General features: G+C 36.6%; 3 protein-coding genes and 1 long non-coding RNA gene across 7 annotated transcripts in view; 2 read left to right on the top strand and 2 right to left on the bottom strand.

Moving 5' to 3' along the window:
* Window positions 1-7,742, top strand: part of Dgk (diacyl glycerol kinase 1) — an 88,854-nt gene extending 81,112 nt beyond the window's left edge. For all 3 annotated transcript variants that reach the window (XM_077426230.1, XM_077426170.1, XM_077426266.1), the window contains 9 exons: window positions 155-360; window positions 780-953; window positions 1,289-1,580; window positions 1,946-2,070; window positions 2,239-2,523; window positions 2,749-2,950; window positions 3,079-3,260; window positions 3,610-7,010; window positions 7,215-7,742. In XM_077426230.1, coding sequence (XP_077282356.1) covers window positions 155-360; window positions 780-953; window positions 1,289-1,580; window positions 1,946-2,070; window positions 2,239-2,523; window positions 2,749-2,950; window positions 3,079-3,260; window positions 3,610-3,699 — 1,556 coding nt within the window. In that variant the 3' untranslated portion in view covers window positions 3,700-7,010; window positions 7,215-7,742. The remainder of the gene's footprint in view (window positions 1-154; window positions 361-779; window positions 954-1,288; window positions 1,581-1,945; window positions 2,071-2,238; window positions 2,524-2,748; window positions 2,951-3,078; window positions 3,261-3,609; window positions 7,011-7,214) is intronic.
* Window positions 7,743-8,220: 478 nt separating this feature from the next.
* Window positions 8,221-9,244, bottom strand: LOC143905854 (uncharacterized). The gene is made up of 3 exons (XR_013259352.1): window positions 9,233-9,244; window positions 8,390-8,746; window positions 8,221-8,296 (listed from the first exon to the last, which is right to left on the bottom strand). It is a non-coding gene; the product is annotated as an uncharacterized LOC143905854 (long non-coding RNA).
* Window positions 9,245-9,485: 241 nt separating this feature from the next.
* On the top strand, window positions 9,486-15,358 carry Ge-1 (Enhancer of mRNA-decapping protein 4 homolog Ge-1). 2 transcript variants are annotated; one of them, XM_077404632.1, is made up of 9 exons: window positions 9,486-9,743; window positions 9,883-9,951; window positions 11,008-11,213; window positions 11,385-11,764; window positions 11,848-12,116; window positions 12,201-13,852; window positions 13,938-14,145; window positions 14,242-14,532; window positions 14,649-15,358. In XM_077404632.1, exons 1-9 carry the CDS (start codon window positions 9,733-9,735, stop codon window positions 14,836-14,838), a joined length of 3,276 nt encoding a protein of 1,091 aa, XP_077260758.1. In that variant the 5' UTR covers window positions 9,486-9,732; the 3' UTR covers window positions 14,839-15,358. The 2 variants fall into 2 exon arrangements, with proteins under 2 accessions (XP_077260758.1, XP_077260764.1); XM_077404638.1 differs by lacking the exons at window positions 9,486-9,743; window positions 9,883-9,951 and having other exon boundaries at window positions 11,076-11,213; window positions 11,365-11,764.
* Window positions 15,359-16,794: 1,436 nt separating this feature from the next.
* On the bottom strand, window positions 16,795-18,515 carry LOC143896716 (rRNA-processing protein UTP23 homolog). Its single transcript, XM_077404711.1, has 3 exons — window positions 18,220-18,515; window positions 17,886-18,118; window positions 16,795-17,314 (listed from the first exon to the last, which is right to left on the bottom strand). Exons 1-3 carry the CDS (start codon window positions 18,337-18,339, stop codon window positions 16,900-16,902), a joined length of 768 nt encoding a protein of 255 aa, XP_077260837.1. The 5' UTR covers window positions 18,340-18,515; the 3' UTR covers window positions 16,795-16,899.
* Between the last annotated feature and the right edge of the window lie 236 nt (window positions 18,516-18,751).

Raw genomic sequence — 18,751 nt, 5'->3', positions numbered from 1 at the left:
TGTCAGATATAGAGCAAGTTAGATCAAAAAGTAGCGATTGCAAAAACGGTACCATGCGAGGAACGTAACCAACGTCTCTAAGAACGGGTGCGTTTTATCCAAAACCGACAAATACGAATAATCATCGTTAACATGGTCCTCCTTTTCGGATCAGTTTGCAAATACACGGTGCACGAGAGGTGCGTGCAAAGAGCGCCAGCCTCCTGCATAGCCACTTATGTCAAGAGCAAGAAGACATCCCAAACAATGGCTCACCATTGGGTCGAGGGTAATTGCCACGGAAAATGTTCCAAATGCAGAAAGACGATCAAAAGTTACAATGGCATCACCGGCTTACGCTGCAGATGGTGTCAATTAACCGTGAGTACTCTTCTCAAATTGATACTAACGCAAGACACGACGCAATACATGTATATGTGTGAACATCTCGTAATATATATCGCCACAACTAATTATATTTATTATCTAAAACAGATTCGTGGTCTAAAATATATTCGTATAGTTATACGAGAAAGAGAAAGATTATATAGTAAAATATCTAATACTCCAAAAATATCATAAAATGAATAATTTATTGATTAAATAAGAGATTGGACCTAATGTAAATTATTTAATACATAATTATTTAATGTAACTGATTAAATAATGCAAACAAAAATAGATATTATAATTTGAGATTAATCACAAAATTTAATTACGCGTATTAATAAATTTATAAGCGATAATGTGAGAGTATGTTCCTAATTATTTACGTAAATATTTTCACGGAAATATTGCAGTTACACAATAGATGTGCGTCACAAGTGCGAGCGGAATGTACGCTCGGCGATCATGCGGTACACATCCTTCCACCTACGGCAATTTGCCCCGTTGTACTCGATAGACAAAGGTCATTGTCGAGGGACAGCAAACGTGGTAGCAAACACTGTCAGGACAGCTCATCGGTCAGTTCCGTAAGTGCAATACAATAATTAATTATCTCCTATCATTGAACATCCATCTCGCGAGGAAACAAACACGAAATGTCGAAATGTAATCACTTATGTGTATATGTTTAATTATTCAGTAAAATTAAATTTTAGCTCTTTGGATTGTAAAATTATGTTCGTAAATGAAATATATAAAACTTACATAATTAAAATTAATCGAGCGTATCGATTTAGGAAAGTATAAACTTCAAATGCTAAGAAAATAAAAATTAAAATTGAGAAATTGTACTTTCAAACGGGACAGTAACGAAATACCATATAATTCTGTAACATACAAATAAATGCAATGAATCTAATAGGGTGTTTTCCTGAGCTGCGGTAGTTCGTCGAATCAACAACCAGCTATGTCCTTTCAAATTACACCAGGGGAGAACACGAAGCCGCTTTTGGTTTTCATAAATCCAAAATCGGGCGGCCGGCAAGGGGAGCGAATGTTACGGAAGTTTCAATACATTCTGAACCCTCGGCAGGTCCATAATCTAGCGATCGGCGGGCCCATGCAGGGCCTGCAGATGTTTAAGGACGTGGAGAATTTTAGGGTGATCTGTTGCGGCGGCGACGGAACAGTCGGTTGGGTTTTAGAAACCATGGGTATGCATCGCGATTTAATTACGATGTACATATTCAATTAAATTCACGTCGAGAGAACGCGAGTAAAGTGAATAACGATTGTGCAATGGCAGCACGTAAAAGCGGTGCTTTGTAATAAATTTTGCAATATTTTGTGCTAATTGTTAGTCGTGCACGCATTAAATCCGATAATAGGTTTATCGACTATATAGACCAGCAAATGGACTGGATTTTAATAGACCCCTCCCCGTTAACCGATTACGCATAATAAGTTTATCATTTCGATGTTGCTTTTCGATACCGCTTTAATTGATTACTATATAATAATTTAACGTTTGACGACAACCGCATGTTGTAATTATTGCCTTCACGACTATTTCATCCAGATCGTGTGCAATTCGAGAAACAACCTGCCGTTGGCGTTATACCTCTCGGTACGGGCAATGATCTTGCCAGGTGCTTACGATGGGGCGGTGGTTACGAAGGAGAAGCGGTACACAAGGTGCTTAAGGTAAAGCAAATAATAATATACATTCTAATATACATACTATATGTGTACTTAGAATCTGAGAAAATATATTCTTCTCGTATTTTTATACGTCAGAAAAACGTCGGACGTTTTATTGTTTAACAAATTGCACTGTGGAAATTCACTACATGAGACCTAAACGATTCGCAGAAAATAGAAAAGGCAACGCAAGTGATGATGGACCGCTGGCAAATAGAAGTGGATCAAAAGGATGAGAAGAAACCGAATCAAGATAGTATACCGTATAATATCATTAACAATTATTTCTCGGTGGGCGTCGACGCCGCTATCTGCGTCAAGTTTCACATGGAGAGGGAAAAAAATCCCGAAAAGTTTAATAGCAGAATGAAAAATAAGTTATGGTACTTCGAATACGCAACCACGGAGCAGTTCGCTGCCAGTTGTAAAAATCTCCACGAAGATCTCGAGATAATTGTAAGCATGGCTTAATATATACGTAATCTCTCTTCATTCAGTTAATGGATTAGTATATCGAATGTCGAGTAGAGCCGATCGAGATTCAAATGCCGAACGCGGAAAGACCAGAATTAATCAATCGGTTCCGTTCTAAACATCGTCCTGAATACGTACAGTCAAATCCGTAATCAATCAGTTCAATGGAATTCGTGACGCTACGTGCATTTCATTGATTAATTGCAGTGTGACGGTACGCCTCTGGATTTGGCGCATGGCCCATCTTTGCAAGGAGTCGCATTGCTAAACATTCCTTTCACTCACGGGGGTTCGAACCTCTGGGGCGAACATCACGTGCGGCACCGCCTTGGCAAGCGAAAAAAGCGACCTGACAAAGAGCTCAGTACCAGTAGCTTCAATTCCGTAGACCTTACAGCCGCTATTCAAGGTGAGTTCAGTGCGAAGTAATCGGTTCTCCGCGAACGATATAATAATACTGCTGCGTCTCATACGCAGAAGAACGTCGCAAATAGAAGAAATGTTCGATAATATTGAGTACTTACCCATTGTCCGCAGACATCGGGGATAATCTGATAGAAGTAATCGGTCTGGAGAATTGCTTGCACATGGGACAAGTGAAGACCGGACTCCGACATTCCGGCAGAAGACTAGCCCAGTGTAGCAGCGTCACCATCATCACGAGCAAACGATTCCCCATGCAAATCGACGGCGAACCTTGGATGCAGGGTCCTTGTGCGGTGAGCTGAAACAGAAATTATTCCAAATCATGGCAAATATTTTTGGAACATTAGCGGGATTTTTTCTTCACTTAAGAAAAATTTTATCAAACCTTTGTCAGAGAAAAAATAAAACAGAAACGTTCTTTTCACTACTTTCCCAAATTTTGTCTTAATAAGCGTATAATTTCGTACTTATTATCAAAATGTTCTACGCAAAACTTGATTATAAATATTATTTAGTATAAATTCCTGTTCCTAAGTATATATATACATTGCAACGTTATGGAACATTATTAGTATATTATTTCATGTTTTCATATTAAATTGCAAGTTGACTGGAAGGCCTAAAAATATTTCTCTGGCGCAGATTCGCATCACACATAAAAATCAAGTACCGATGCTGATGGCACCGCCGCCAGATAAGAGCAAAGGCTTCTTCCGGTTCTTAAAGAGGTGAACGCAGCAACTTTACGCTTTTACCGAAGGAGGATGGATACTATCGAGTGAAAAGATCAATTCCACCTGTCTCTATACCCAGTCCTGTCATCGTCCGGCACGTTTTTTCCTCTTTATTACGGCGGAAACGTATCGGTTCCATCGTATGTAGTCGCAGCTTCGATACACGTCTAAATGCAAAAGAACACGAGCGTCAGCGCGCCTTAGGTATTCTTGTGTACAGTATTTTTCAAGAACGAAATTTTATGTCCTAGTCTTAGATCACGCCAAGCGGTAGGCTCGACCGTCTTAAGCCTTTTTAGAAATTTTTAATCCGTTTGTCTACCCTTAACTGGCAAAGTATGGACATCGAGCGGAAAGGGATCGGTTCGGCCATACGTACGATACGTCGTAATAACTCCGCCGCTTGACTTGTATCTTTCAGAGTCGCGATTATTTTTAATTTACGAATTCGTATTAAGGTATCAATTAAAGTATCTTTCAAATTTAGGTGAGAACAGGCTCGCCGACACAAAGACGTCGTCTTTCCAGTTAAGGGTCAAAATTACCTCGCGCGAGTATCGGTCGCACAGCGAGCGTTTTCACGTTGCGAGTTTTGAGTCTATCGCTTCTTACATGTGCAGATCGACACTGGCGCATGTATTTACGCAGCAAGTAGACGGCATATTAACACGGCGAGTATTGTGCGGCGTCGTGCAAACGAGAGTGGAGTTGTAACGGCCACTTCGACTTAACGCGCATGTGGATACGATTCTTTCAAGATCTATCGCCGAAACAATTATAGCGTCTCTAGCGTAGAAAGGAATGGGCGAAGCAGATGGACTGGACTGGTCGAAATTTTCGCTTGTGATACGTGATATATATTCCTAATTCTGGTTCTCCTTTGCACGAATCCGTCCGTCAAACACGAGTCACGTACTTTCCTCAATTAATGCTAGGTTTTTTGTACCAAGGGCTTAGCCGTAAAAATGCTTAGGCATAAATCACGACTTATTTATTTATTTCTACGACGTATTTATTTATTTATTTATTTATTTTTCGCGTATTTTATAAGTCAGAGCAATATATCATGAGCATATCAACGAGTAAGTGCGATCGCGCAGCACGTTGTAATATTTGGTTGTTAAATATTTATACATCTCGCGAAATTGCGAAGTCAGTGAATATCATTTAATCTTCGCGGACTGTAATCGTAATCGAATAGCAAATACAACTTGCATTTTTTTTATTTTAGCACATTTATTGTTTTCATTAATTGTATATAATCATTATACTTTTCGCGCATTCATGTTTCTCGTGCCCGCAAGAATTACAACTAAATTTTTCTCGTATATCCATTAATATACGTTGTCTTATTACACGTATAAATACCTATATTCTATGCATTATTGGTGCGGTCCTACGCTGATCTAAGTAACAGGTGCTTCAAAACGCTTTTCTTCTTCTCTGCTAATGTTATTCCAATTTAAACTTCGTACACCAATGACGATCGATTCAATATCATTTCTTAAGATTTCCGTAAACGTTAAGGAAGAAAGTAGCCCTCCCCTAACATAGCCATTAAGTGTATCGTCTATTAAATCATATAGATTCTATATTTCCGTGCACTTGTTGGACACATTTTTGTTAGTACGATATAAAATCTGAGATATATCAATTTTTAAATCTAATTGTAGCGAAATGAAACTTTATGTTTTTGTAATTATATATACATATATACATATATACGCAGCCAAAGGAATAATATATACAATTTAAAATCCCGCAGGGACCATCTCGATATATAAACGATAAAGATTTTAAATTTTCATATCTTCGTGCAGACCGAGATTTTAATCTTTTGTAATATTCAAACCGTCATATTTGCGAAACCTTTCGCGGCTATTTAGATTTTACTTGCGTTAGATATATATTACGCAGAATAAAGTGAAGAGCAACGCGTGACAATTAATTTATTCTAGAGCAACAAATAACCGTAAGCGAAAGTTTTGCAATAGTATAGTTTACATTTATGACAATTCGAAGTACAACATTATACACCTCTTTCCTAGGTAGATGCGGTTTAGTTTACTCTCCACCCATCGGTCACTCATGATCGTCATTGTTTTTTTACCGCGATCGCGCAAGATGATTTACGTGACGGTTAACGCGGTCGATTAGTCGCTATTAGGTAAATCGAAATACTACGCTTACAAAATAAAACTTATTGTAATCGACGAAGGAAGGAAGAAAAGTTTTAATTTTCAAGTCGTTACCTATACTAGCGAGCGAGCTCTAGAGGGAATGAAAAACGACGAGAAATTGAAAAAATCGCCGCGAGGACGAACGGGAGTCTATCCTTACAGTCCTACGTCTCTTCGATCTGTGAATACTAACGGCACAATAACGACGATATTGTTTTTCTATTGGATTGGCGCAGTGTCTCAGTGTGCTTTGTCATTGTGTAACATTATATATGATGCGAGAAGACCCAAAAATTACTCGTTATACGGCAGTATGGGGAAATGTGAGACGTTCGCGACGAGGGCCTGTTGGAAATTCAAGGGCACAGCTTTCGGGGCGACAATCGCTGATACCTGAGACAAAAGTCGGAAGTAAAGAACTGTAGTACTGCGTGCCAACAATATTCCAAGAGGGATCTCGCCGGTGTAATTTTAGTAACCGGAACATTGTGGCCGTCCCGTCGTAAAGAATGCGATCGCGAAGTGTGAATCGGATGTAAAAATTAGAATTCTATTCACTGGAATCGCTATAGCGATCCTTGCCTACTGTCCTAATGCAGAATGAAAACAAATGGACCGAATCTGCGCGAACAATGTGCAGAGCAAATGACAAATATCTAATATCATATTAGTTATGACATTGATACAGAAAAAATTGACGTAGCTATGCGGAACACTTATTGTTAGCAGAATTATATGCAGATAATTTCTGATACAAATAAGATCAGGGTGAGAATTTATTGCTGACATAGCAGTCGTTTGGAAAGTAAAAGATTTCGAGGAAGTTTTTCGTCGTTCGATAAGAAACTTCTTCATTTTTCATCTTTTTCGTTCTCTTATCATTTTCATCTTTTAAGTAACAAGACCCGCTTTGTAGAATCTCGCTCTCAGAAACATATGGTTCAAAAAATGTTGGTAAGAATTTTGTAAAAAATTAAATTATGAACCATCTTTACGTTGACTTGTAAATCTCTTTGGACATTTTATATTCTTCTTACGTTTCTTTTCAGTGTAATTATTCTACGATTAATACGATTTAATTCGGTATTAAATAATTTAATTCTCACATTCGAAATTTAAGCTACATCAAGTATCATCACTGTAAATTCTTTTTTTTATGCCACACTAAAGCTTAATTATACAACATCTCGGGTACTCGCAACCCGTCGCGTCGCGTAAAAAAGTCACGGTCGGTCTCGCTCCGCGTGTACTTGGCGCGAGACACTACCGTGTCTCTTGATCTCTGGACTTTTTTCCACAAACGAAACTTGAAAGAATATATTTAATTATAAAGTCTAATCACTCATAAATAAAACGTGCAATTAATATCTTAAAAATAGAAGAAAAAGGCAGAGAGCAATACAGTTTCAAACTAATTTTTTTGTCTGGATTAATAAGAATTTAGTTTCGCAAAAATGAATTTCCATAACTTTCTTTCAAACCGCTTAGCTTTTGCGTAATCGGAAAACGAGTTACGGACGTCCTACGTCGCTATTAAATAATGAGGCAAAAGTTAAACGCTATTGGAGTTGTACCATACTGTGTACGATGTATCATAATCCGATTCACCTTTCCCTGCGCCCTCGACGAATATACGTGATCCAAAACGCGATGTCTGGCATGCGGAACATATATAGGCGTCACAGTCGTTAAGCGCTACTCGTGGAGCGACATATTAGCTGAATTTTACTGCCATCTTTTTTTGGGTCTACGTACGTTTGAGCACTACTGCCATTTTCCAAAGGATAGACACATACGCGAACGAAAAAGCCTGTCTATAGTGTAATATAACGTAAGAAATAAAATGTAAATTTATCGCGAATGTGTCTCCTCTTCCTGTCAATAATTTCGATCTTTCAGAATTTCAGATCGATTGCACATGGTCGTCCCTCGTCATTTCAGGACGAAGATGAAATATTCGGCGCGGCTAATGTTATACGATTTCGTGAGCAACGTATAAATAGTATTAATTCTAATTGCCGAAGGTAATCTTTAAACCATTAATAGATTAAATTCTCTAGAAAATCTTCAACTTAAAACAAATTTAATTCTAATTTATTCCAATATTTAAAAACAAAAAATTCAGAATGTCATTATTTTACTTTTTTAAAATAAAAAGAATTTGTTTTTAAATAAATTTCTTGCTCATATATTTAGCTGGAGATTTACCAGGTTCCATCGAGTTGACCTTTCATTACGTCGCGTATTTTAAACAAAATACATTTAAAGAGCACAGTAAATATAGATTTGCGATTCGATATCTCTCTCAATAATCTTTATACATTCAAAATTATACTCACGATCGGTCGGTTTCATGTGCCGCGCGAGCGGCGCGAGGACGCGTTTGTCTCTCGCCGTTTCGCCAAAACCATGCACCTGAAACAAACAGCAGGCACTCTTTATAAGTCGCGGAGAAGAAGATCGAACTTACAAAATGCCTCAATCGTCATTTCGATCGGATGAAAATACCTTTCCTCGCGACAGAAATCATGTTCGACGACGACGTTGCTCGTGCGCTCACACGCGCGGCGCGATGCGCGATACCCACACACGACCGCCAACCGCCATGCCGTTACATGGCGCTGACGATTCGACATTTCAAATTTTGAACGCGCGGGCTTTGTCGACGGGAGAACTGCTTGCGTCCCCAAAATCACGTCTCGTCTTCTTCTTCGTCTTTAAGTTTTTTTATTGGCACCAAGTGAAATGTATTAATCGATCACAACAGGTTCGAATCATCGCATCACGTTTCATTTGACTTTACGTTGCGATTGATAATAGCAGCACAGAGATATAGTAAAAGAAAACTGCGCAACGATACCGAAACTGTCGTTATGGAGTTATAGAGGATTCACATTGCGTCCGATCACGTCCGATGTTTGAGACGTACAGACGATCCGACATCCAATAACAGAATTTATTATTAGAAACAAAAATTTTCCTATTGGATTGTTCGGAATCGTCGTACGTCGAACATCGGACGCAAGTGTGAATCCTCCATTAGCGCTGAGTTTCCACTGAGCGCGTCACGCGTTTTGTGTCGTCCGAGGTTGAACCAATCAAAACATCCCATTTCGATCCGTCACAAGAATGTAATGAAATGGGATGTTTTGATTGGTTAACTTGCGACAACGCGACGCGTGACTTAGGCTGAGTTTCCACTGAGCGCGTCACGCGTCGCGTTGTCACAAGTTAACCAATCAAAACATATCATTTCATTACATTCTTGTGACGGCATCGAAATGGGATGTTTTTATTGGTTCAACTCGGACGACGCGACGCGTAACGCGCTCAGTGGAAACTCAACCTTACGTTGCGATTGATGATAGCAGATAAGCAGATCGACTCGCGACTGCTCGCGACAGTCGCGGTCGCGGCGTCGCGGCGACTGGCACTCGGTGTTAATACTTCCATTGGATCGACCAATCGAAAGGTTCCGTTGAATTGGCCAATCCGGCGTCGGCCAACCGGACGCGCGAATAAAACTGAATACCAACGGCAGACATTTCGAATCTCGATTCTCGAGAGTCTCGAGACTCTCGAGAGCTCTCGAGTGTCTCTCGACAGGGATTGCCCGCACTGACGGTCCACTTCGCAAGTCGCACCGTCGCACCACTTCGCACGTATATGTATAAAATACGTACTGACAAGTGGGTGATGGCCGCCTGACGTTTCACTTTCGTTGGAATTTACCGAATTGATCTCGCGTGTGCGTGCCTCGAGATCGTTACGGGGCCGGTGATGAACGCGCGGCTGCTCGACTAGATCCATTCGATTCCGAACGAGCGACACGCCGAGGAACGACGGCATTTATGCCCGAAAGGTGAGAGAGAGCGAGAAAGATAGAGCGATCCCCGTAATGCCGATATCGTGCAGGCCAGCGGCACCGCCGACTGGGGTTAGGAATCGTCCGCGCCGTCGACCCGGGGGCCGTGCAGATCTGTAAAGTCGTTGTTTTGCAGGGACACGGCTGGCGACATGAGCAAGTCCGGGGAAGGCAATCTGAGGCATCTCCACTTTCAGCAGACGGTGTAAGTTCTCCGAGAGAGCTTTAGAGCTTTTAGAGCCATACGGGTATAGAGTCATGTCGCATCCCTAAAAACTTCTGCCAACGTAGATTAACTTTAGTCTCGATTTAAAATTCTTATGTCCATCTCTACTATTTGGATTAACTTTAATCTCTACTTACTTTTTGTCTCTTTCTAATTCTTATGTCCATTTCTACCATGTAGATTAATTTTAATCTCGTTTAACTTGCTTTTTATCTCTTTCTAATTTTTACTGTCCATTTCAACCATGTAGATTAACTTTAATCTCGGTTTAACTTGCCTTTCATCTCTTTCTAATTCTTACGTTCATCTCTACTAATGTGGATTAACTTCTCTCTCAATGTTGGTTTAACTTATTTTTTATCTTTTTTTAGTTTTAGGAATTAGAACGAGATAAAAAGTAAGTAGATGCATTGATAGAAATTGACATAAGAATTAGAAAAAGATGAGTGACAAAAATGAAAATATTGTAATAGCCACTTTTCATCAAATTCTCAAAAGGCTAAGCGAGATGTTAAAAAAGAGCGATTTAAAAATTCATAAGTTCTTAATATTCGTTAAATCATAAAAAATATGATCAATATATGGATCAGATAATATAAATGATCTATCCTTTTATCTTTTTGTCTGCTTGTGTAAAACTAGGAGATGAATAGTTTGATTGAAACAAATTACTTGTTTAATTCTAAAAAATTCATTTAAATCTATATTGAATAAGCATTCTTTTACTTAAGTTAAGTAGTAAGTGCTTTTAAATTTTTGAACTATCCTTGGAACTCTATGAGAGATTGAGGTACATGATTAATTATATTTTAATCAAATATTATGGTTTCATGTTTCTATAAATAAAAATTTCAGCTTTCTCCAAAATAATTTCCCACATAAACATGCTTAGCATTTCTTTATCAATATATTTGTTCTTGCATTACCCGTTTGATTTCTTTTTTCTTTATATATTGGAAGAAAGATATAAATAAATATGACATGCAGGTTTCAATTTGTATAAAAATCCTTATATGTAGCGTTCCATTTCTACAGGGAGTTTACTGGACGGGAGGATCAACATTCGGTTGAATTGTGTAGCACAAATGTGACCATTATCCCTTCTCCTGGCGATCACGATCATGGTAGTTCTAAAGTAAAGTTGAAGAACATTGTTGATTTCACGTGGGATCATCATCTTTATACCGGCCAGTTGTTGGCCGTTCATGTATCTGGAAAATATTTAGCCTATGGTTTAAAAGGTAATGTTTGATAAAATTGAGATTTGTTGTTTGCAATGTTTATTTTTTTTGCAAATTGAAATTGCTTTATATATATATATATAATACATATATATATATATATATATATATATATATATATAAGCGATTCAAGTCATACTTCTCTATTTAGATAAATTTTCTATCTTCTAGTCAGTGCCGGTGGTGGGGTAATTCGTGTTGTATACAAGGAATTAGAACATAGAGCTCTGCTACGAGGAATGCGTGGTGCTATTCAAGATCTTGCGTTCGCCCATGTTTCAAATGCGATTCTTGCGTGTATCGATTATACAGGATCACTTTTTATACACACAATTGAACCTACGCCGTCTGAATTATTATGTAGTTTAGTATTACAAGTAGACGCGGAAGACGTTTCTCCAACTAGTCACCGAGTGATCTGGTGTCCGTACATCCCAGAGGATGATGCCTCTGACGGAGACGAAGTATCAAAATTATTAGTCCTAACTCGTGGTTCCAAGGTTGAATTGTGGTCGGTTGCGACGATAGCGTCAAGATTTAGATCAGTAGAGGTATATGAACATATACTTCCATAATTTTTATTACATACGGAGCATGGGCAATGAATAATTCTCAATTTTTTTTGCTAAATCAGGCAACGGATCCAAGTATTAAAGAAACTGGTGGCATGATAGAAATTGATCAACACTCGGGAACTATTGTTGAAGCCACACTTAGTCCAGATGGCACCGCATTAGCAACTGCTAGTACAGATGGAGAAGTGAAATTCTTTCAAGTCTTCCTTCATAATAATTCTCACAACGGCCAACCGCAACCACGTTGTTTGCATCAATGGAGGCCTCATGGAGGACGACCCATTTCTTGCCTGTTTTTTCTTGATGATCATAAAAATTATCAGCCTGAGTGAGTATTTTGGAAATATCAATTCGACATATATATATCCATTGAGTAAACTCAACATAATTAAGGAAAATATCTATTTTTCAGTGTTCAATTTTGGAGATTTGCTGTGACGGGGTGTGACAATAATTCAGAACTAAAAGTATGGTCATGCGAATTGTGGACTTGTTTACAAACAATCAAATTTGCTCCAAATCCTTCTACGGGCAAAGTGCCGGTACTAAAAGCGGGCTTAGATCTTAGTGCTGGATATCTATTTCTATCAGACATATATAATAAAATTTTATATGTACTAAGTCTTTCAAAAGACAAAGGTGAGGCGCTAGCATGCATAAGCACGGTATCAGAGTTTCTCCTGCCATATCCAATTCTAAGTTTCGGAATTGTCGAGGCCGATCAACGTAAAATACGGTCGACTGGCGAATCACTGGAAGATCTATGTGAAGAGATCGAAGAGAACGATGAACAACTTGTCATAAATATGTATCTAGTCCAACCAAAGTCGTTACAAGAGTGTCACATTGCCTTTAAACCTGCCTCGCAAGGAAGTGGCAACTATCTTATAGGTACACGTACTCACGATTCGCTGGATTATTCTGAAGATATGCCAGATATGGGAACCGCTGCTCACAATGGCATGTCCGAAGAGAATTGTGAGGGAGAACGGTCTTTATCTACCACAACCGAAACGATAATTAATCATAGTGGTGGTGGCTTAAACTTAATGACGCCTGATGCATTCAGTTCACCTGCAAAAAAAGAGAACGAATTGGAGTCTGATCCCGAAAGTCCAGATTTGAGGAAAGTCTTGTCTAGTAGTCCTATTGCACAAGCGGTACAAGCTTTGAACGCATCTGATCCGCCACTCGTGAAAAACGAGATAGAAGAGCAAGCTCCTGCCAGTTGCGGTAGCAGTCCATCTAGAGAAGTAAGAGAAATTTTGTCTCTTTCTAAACCAGACGAAGAAACTGATATCGATGGCAAGCCGGAAACGAAAACGAACGCTGATGAGGATTGGTCTAATATTCCAATGGTCCTGCTTAAGGACGTTAGTGTGCATGCGATGCAAGAGTCGGAAGAATTTACCGAAGATGATGAGAATAATGTTCAAAGGCAGAAGACGAAAGATGAACCGAAGACGTCTCTTCCTACCGATGATCCTGGAACATTATGGCGAACAAACAATCTCGGCGACATCAATAATCTCGAAATGAACAACAAATTGAAATCTATTTTAGAGATAGTTCAGGATCAGTGTCAAGAGTTAAAAGAATTACGCGCAGAAGTTACTAGATTGCAACAAGAATCGCCAGTAACTACGCAAATAGAATCCGCATTGACGAGAATGTCTCAACAGCATAATGCAAGCTTGGAACAAACTCTATATGATCAAATGACTCGTCAACATGAATTTCTAAACACATTTGAGACAACGATCAAAGACAAGATTGAAAGCACCTTGCCGCGTACAGTCGAAGATACGGTAAAGCCTTTGAAGCATCAAATGAGATTAGACGCAAATCAAATGGACGAACTTTTTCAGAAGAATATTTCTGAATTGATAAGCAGTTCTCATGTAAAAGATACCTTATCTTTGACAGCTGCAAATGCAGCTAAACCAGCTCTGGATGCTGCTTTTAAGGAAGCATTCACAACTGTCCTTTTACCTAATATGGAAAAAGTTTGCCAAATTATGTTTAAGCAAATCCAGGAAGCTTTTATTAAAGGTACTCGCGAATGTAAGTAATTTATTCTGTCAGCATCATCAAGACAATTAAATATTTATGTATATATAACGTACTTACATAACATTTTCTTTTATAGATCTACAACATATCGATACAATCATCGATAAACAATATCAATGTCATAATGAGCAGCTAAGCGAAATGTTATCAACATTGGTACGCGAAGAAATGCAGGCTGAATTGAATAGAGTTTTGACGACGATACAAGATGGTACTATTCGAACGATTCGTGATTCCATACGAGAGAATCTGAATCAGCAACTTACAGAAATTTCTAGTGCGCGGTAAGAAACTTATTGTAAATTTTAAATTTAATACCACCATAGATACTATCATGCTGATAGATATAATTAAAATACCCTTTTTCTCGAAACCTATAGGTCAAGAGCTACAACACCTGCTATACCTGTAACCGCTGTAGCTGATGCTCAAGCGCGTGTCATGTCCCTCCTTCAAAGAGGTCAACTAAACGCAGCTTTTCAACAAGCTCTGAGTGCAAGTGATTTAGGATTGGTAGTACTAGTGTGTGAGAAAACAGAACCTTCGAGAGTATTTTCGTGTAATGGAGCCCCAGGACAAGCCTCAAGATGCATTTTGCAGCAACCTGTTATTCTTTCTCTCGTACAGCAATTATCTGCTGATTTAGGACACCGTACAGAACTAAAACACAGGTATTTATTAACTATTTTTTAAATTTATGTTTAGGTTGTATAATATAAAAATAGACATTTGTATCATTTGCAGAGATATTACAAGATATTTTAAATAAAAATTACCTTCTTTTTAGATGGCTCGAGGAAGCAATATTGAATTTGGATCCAAGTGATCCAGTAACACGAGAACATATGGGCACGGTGCTAATGACTCTACAAAATCAAATAGCTACGTTTGTAGCGAGTAATCCGAATCATCGATCGACGCGCCGCATGAAAATGCTCGCTATGGCTACACGTGCACTATTAAATCAACATCCTTGACCATCACGTTTGTGAGATTATTCAAATATATGATATAAGATTTTTTATGTTCTGTTTAAAGACTACTTTTGTCTAAAAGCAATATTAACAGAAGTCGTGTTTAAGACGCAGTCATTTTCATATAGAATATAAAACAGATATAGATATGTGTGAAACCATTAGCACTCACACTACTTTAACAAACATTCAGATTCAATTTAATTTTATTTAAGAGATAGATCTTTTTTTACATGCTTAAACGTTTTGTTGAAATTTTTTAAATTTATGTAATTTTTACATAAGCTATATCTGATTTAATTCTAAAGTGAAGATAAAAAACGTTTTAAGTTGAGCGTAATATCGATTTGACGATAGATTTAGTACTAGAAAATGGTCAGTGCTAATGCTGAAAAAAAATTATTTTTTCCGTTCCATACTGTTTAAGTTTTGCATGAACAGTGTTACATCCTACATGTGTGACGACTAAAAATAAATTTTCACTTGTAAGTTAATAATAAAAATTATAATATTTCTTCACAAATTTTATAACCTAAACATAGTGCATGTATTTCATGACATTACATTTAATCATACTTGTATGAAAGATCCGTCTGTAAAGATTTTTATTAAAACATCTAACTTTGAAAGCTTTTGGCTTAATAATTGTTTAGAAACATAATTTTTTGACAGAGAAATATTCTATTTTTGTGACTAGCGATTTGTGAACTAGGAAAAGTCTATATCGGAAAATAAATAACAATACGCGCTACATATGATAATTGTAATATTCAACTGAATGCGGTAAAGTTGGAATTGTTTTACTTCTATGATCGAGTTCAAATATTTGTACCTAATAGAAAGATTACGTTATTTAACTATATGTAGTGGTAGATCTACTTATAAGCTTGAAAATTATAGGACCTTGATATGCCAAAGAGTCCTCATACGTCAAGGTCGTGTCTTGAATAAATTAGAATATCTTCAACTTTTTAACTTCAAATTTTCTATGTTAAATTTCTCGTTTTTTTCATTGCAACAATTAGTTTTTTTTAATGCCATTCACGCTTAATTTTATGTATATATACATACACATAAAAAATATATAATATATATTTATAAAAATATATATTATATATATATATATATATATATATATATATATATATATACATGTGTGTGTAATAAATTTATATGTATACATTTTTAAAAGTTGTAACTTTTATATGAACTTTATTAAAATATATAAATATTCGTTATATTTATAAGTTAAATTTTTCTTGAGAACTAGAAATATCCTCCGAGAATAAAGATCTGCCACTATTCAACTCTGATTATCTTATAAATGTATACTTATGATAATATAGTTTTACACATTGTCTGAAAGTTCTTAAACAACGGCTGTAAGTAATACTGTGCCACCTACAGCAAAAAGTTTATTTTCCAACATTTTTATACTTTCGATATATAGAAGTTCCTAATTCCAGATTCATGTGTTCAACTGTATGTTAAGATATTCTAGGAAAATAACATTATACAACGTTATTTAATATCGTACTGAAGGATATAATATACACTTTTTTCTGAAGTGAGAGCTTTTTGTTACTTATTTTTCTTAGTCACTATATATTTTCTTATTTAAATGATATCAATCTTAATTTAAAACAGTGCACCTCATTATTTTTTCGTTAATAAAATCTTATTTTCATTAAATAAGAAACATTTCAGTCATTTAAAACTAAAGTTTTTATTAATACTATAGCTGTAGAATTATGAAAGATTTTTTTATAGAAATACTCAACATTTCATGTTCAACATGACCATAAGAACTATGATATATCTAAATACTTAAAGCTTATTAAAACTTTATATATATATATATATATATATATATATATATATATATATATATAAAAGTATTTTAAGTACTTTATTATTTTTATTTCTCAACAAAAAATATTAATCCAATGTGCAAAAAAGTACTTTGTTCTCTCAAATCCCGATTTTTAACGATTTTATTTTTATATTATATTCACAGAATACATGTTTACAATTTGCACATTCAAATTTTACATACATACAATTCTATGTCCTACATTCACTCTTCAGTTCTGTTAGTAAAGCTTCTTTAACGTGTGACGCTATTTTAATTTTTCTTTTCCTGACTTTACCAGATTTTGTACCACTTTTGTTCAATATTATTGTTTCCGGTTTTTTCTTTTTCTTCAAACAGCTAAGAGGATTTGGTCCTCCCTTTTTCCTCTTCTTCTTCATTTTACTCTCCTTCTCTTCTAATCCTGCTTGCTTTCGCAATACCTTCACATTTTCTTTCTCCCATGTGGTCATTCCTAAACCTTTCTTCGTAGCTTCAGCGTGTTTGCGACTTGCCTCTGAAGGAGAGTATAGAGTGGGTGCTTTTCCATGCAAATAAATTACAGGAACTCCTGGAATTATCCTCAACTTATCCTGAAGCTCACGATCTTGCGTTGCAACGATATATCTGTAACAAGCACAGTTTTATATATATATAAAAAAACATTGTTTTTTATTATATAATGGATATTATTCTTGATGCTTATATGTTAAATCATTTGTTTATTAGCATTATATATTTAAAACGGTATATAAACTTAAAATGACGAAAATAAGAGATAATCTTTTGTATATATCAGCTGAATGAGATTCTCTTGAAAAATGTGACAAAAACTCATCGGAATAAGAATAAAAAATATTTTACTCTTATTCCAAAATAAACAGTTTGGTTTACAACACACTTGATATACAATAGAAGAAAACTCTTATTTCTTTATTACTGGATTTTGAACACACATTAAACCTTCTAAGGACAGTTTTCTAAACCTAGACGTTTCAACATAAAAACTCGAGAGCACACAAATAACTGTTGTCTGCACATTGGTTACGGCAAACGTACATGAAAGATTCACGTGCGTTTAGTTCACAAAAACGATTATCGTTTTATCATTTCATCGACAGATTTGAATTTTATATTTTTAGGGAATATGGAAATATCCAAGGTCGATATTCATAGTCAGATCTTGTATACAATGTACCTTGCACTATTGTCTTTCCCTATCATAGATTGTAAACATTTTGAGCCGCTTATTGGTTTTTTCTCATGTCCACATCGGTGTACAGCGTACTGCTTCACTATTTGCGTGGCGCCGTTAACTGTTGAAGAGAATACACCAAGTTTCTCGGTTTCCGAGATGATGCACGCCGTTGTCAGCAGCTTTATCTCGGATTGGAAGTACTTTGCAAGCTGTTCCTGTATGTTGAATTTGTTCTGCAAAGTAATAAGGTACAAATATGATGGATAAGGTAAACCGAACGTTGTGAAAATTGATAACAAACAGAAAGATAATAATAAAAAGATGTATAACTAACCTGTAATGCCGCAAATGCAAATGTGCCGTCAATGAGGATTTGAAATGGTTGACGAAACTTGTAATTGTTTACATAAAATCCAAGAGTTTTTCGAGCTTTCTTGGTTCGTGAGGTCTTCATTTTATAAAAATAGCTTCAATAAAATTATGTCTCTACAAGATTAGACATCTGAGTTAACCCTGCTAACCTAATAACTCATGCTCCTCGTCACGATAGGAGACGGGTACGGGTGTAGCATTGCGCATAATGGCGGCCGAAGAATGTATTCCGCGCGAGTTTCAAACACCAATTGGTGATCCTAACCGATTTTTTTCTTAGCACTAATCTTTTAATTGGCATTATAAAAATGCAAAATTCTTGTCTAGAATTAAAGTACGCATCAAAATCTAGGTCATGGTGGTCGAATTTATATCGAAAACGAAAAAAAATTAATATTTTTTGTTATACGTGACAACCACCACATATAAATTCGACCACCATGACCTAGATTTTGATGCGTACTTTAATTCTAGACAAGAATTTTGCATTTCTA

The sequence above is a fragment of the Temnothorax americanus genome, unplaced genomic scaffold, assembly GCF_048541705.1.
Source record: "Temnothorax americanus isolate GAGA-0224 unplaced genomic scaffold, ASM4854170v1 Scaffold1, whole genome shotgun sequence".
NCBI classification, from domain to species: Eukaryota; Metazoa; Arthropoda; class Insecta; order Hymenoptera; family Formicidae; genus Temnothorax; species Temnothorax americanus.
This window is presented reverse-complemented; position numbering and strand designations above follow the sequence as displayed.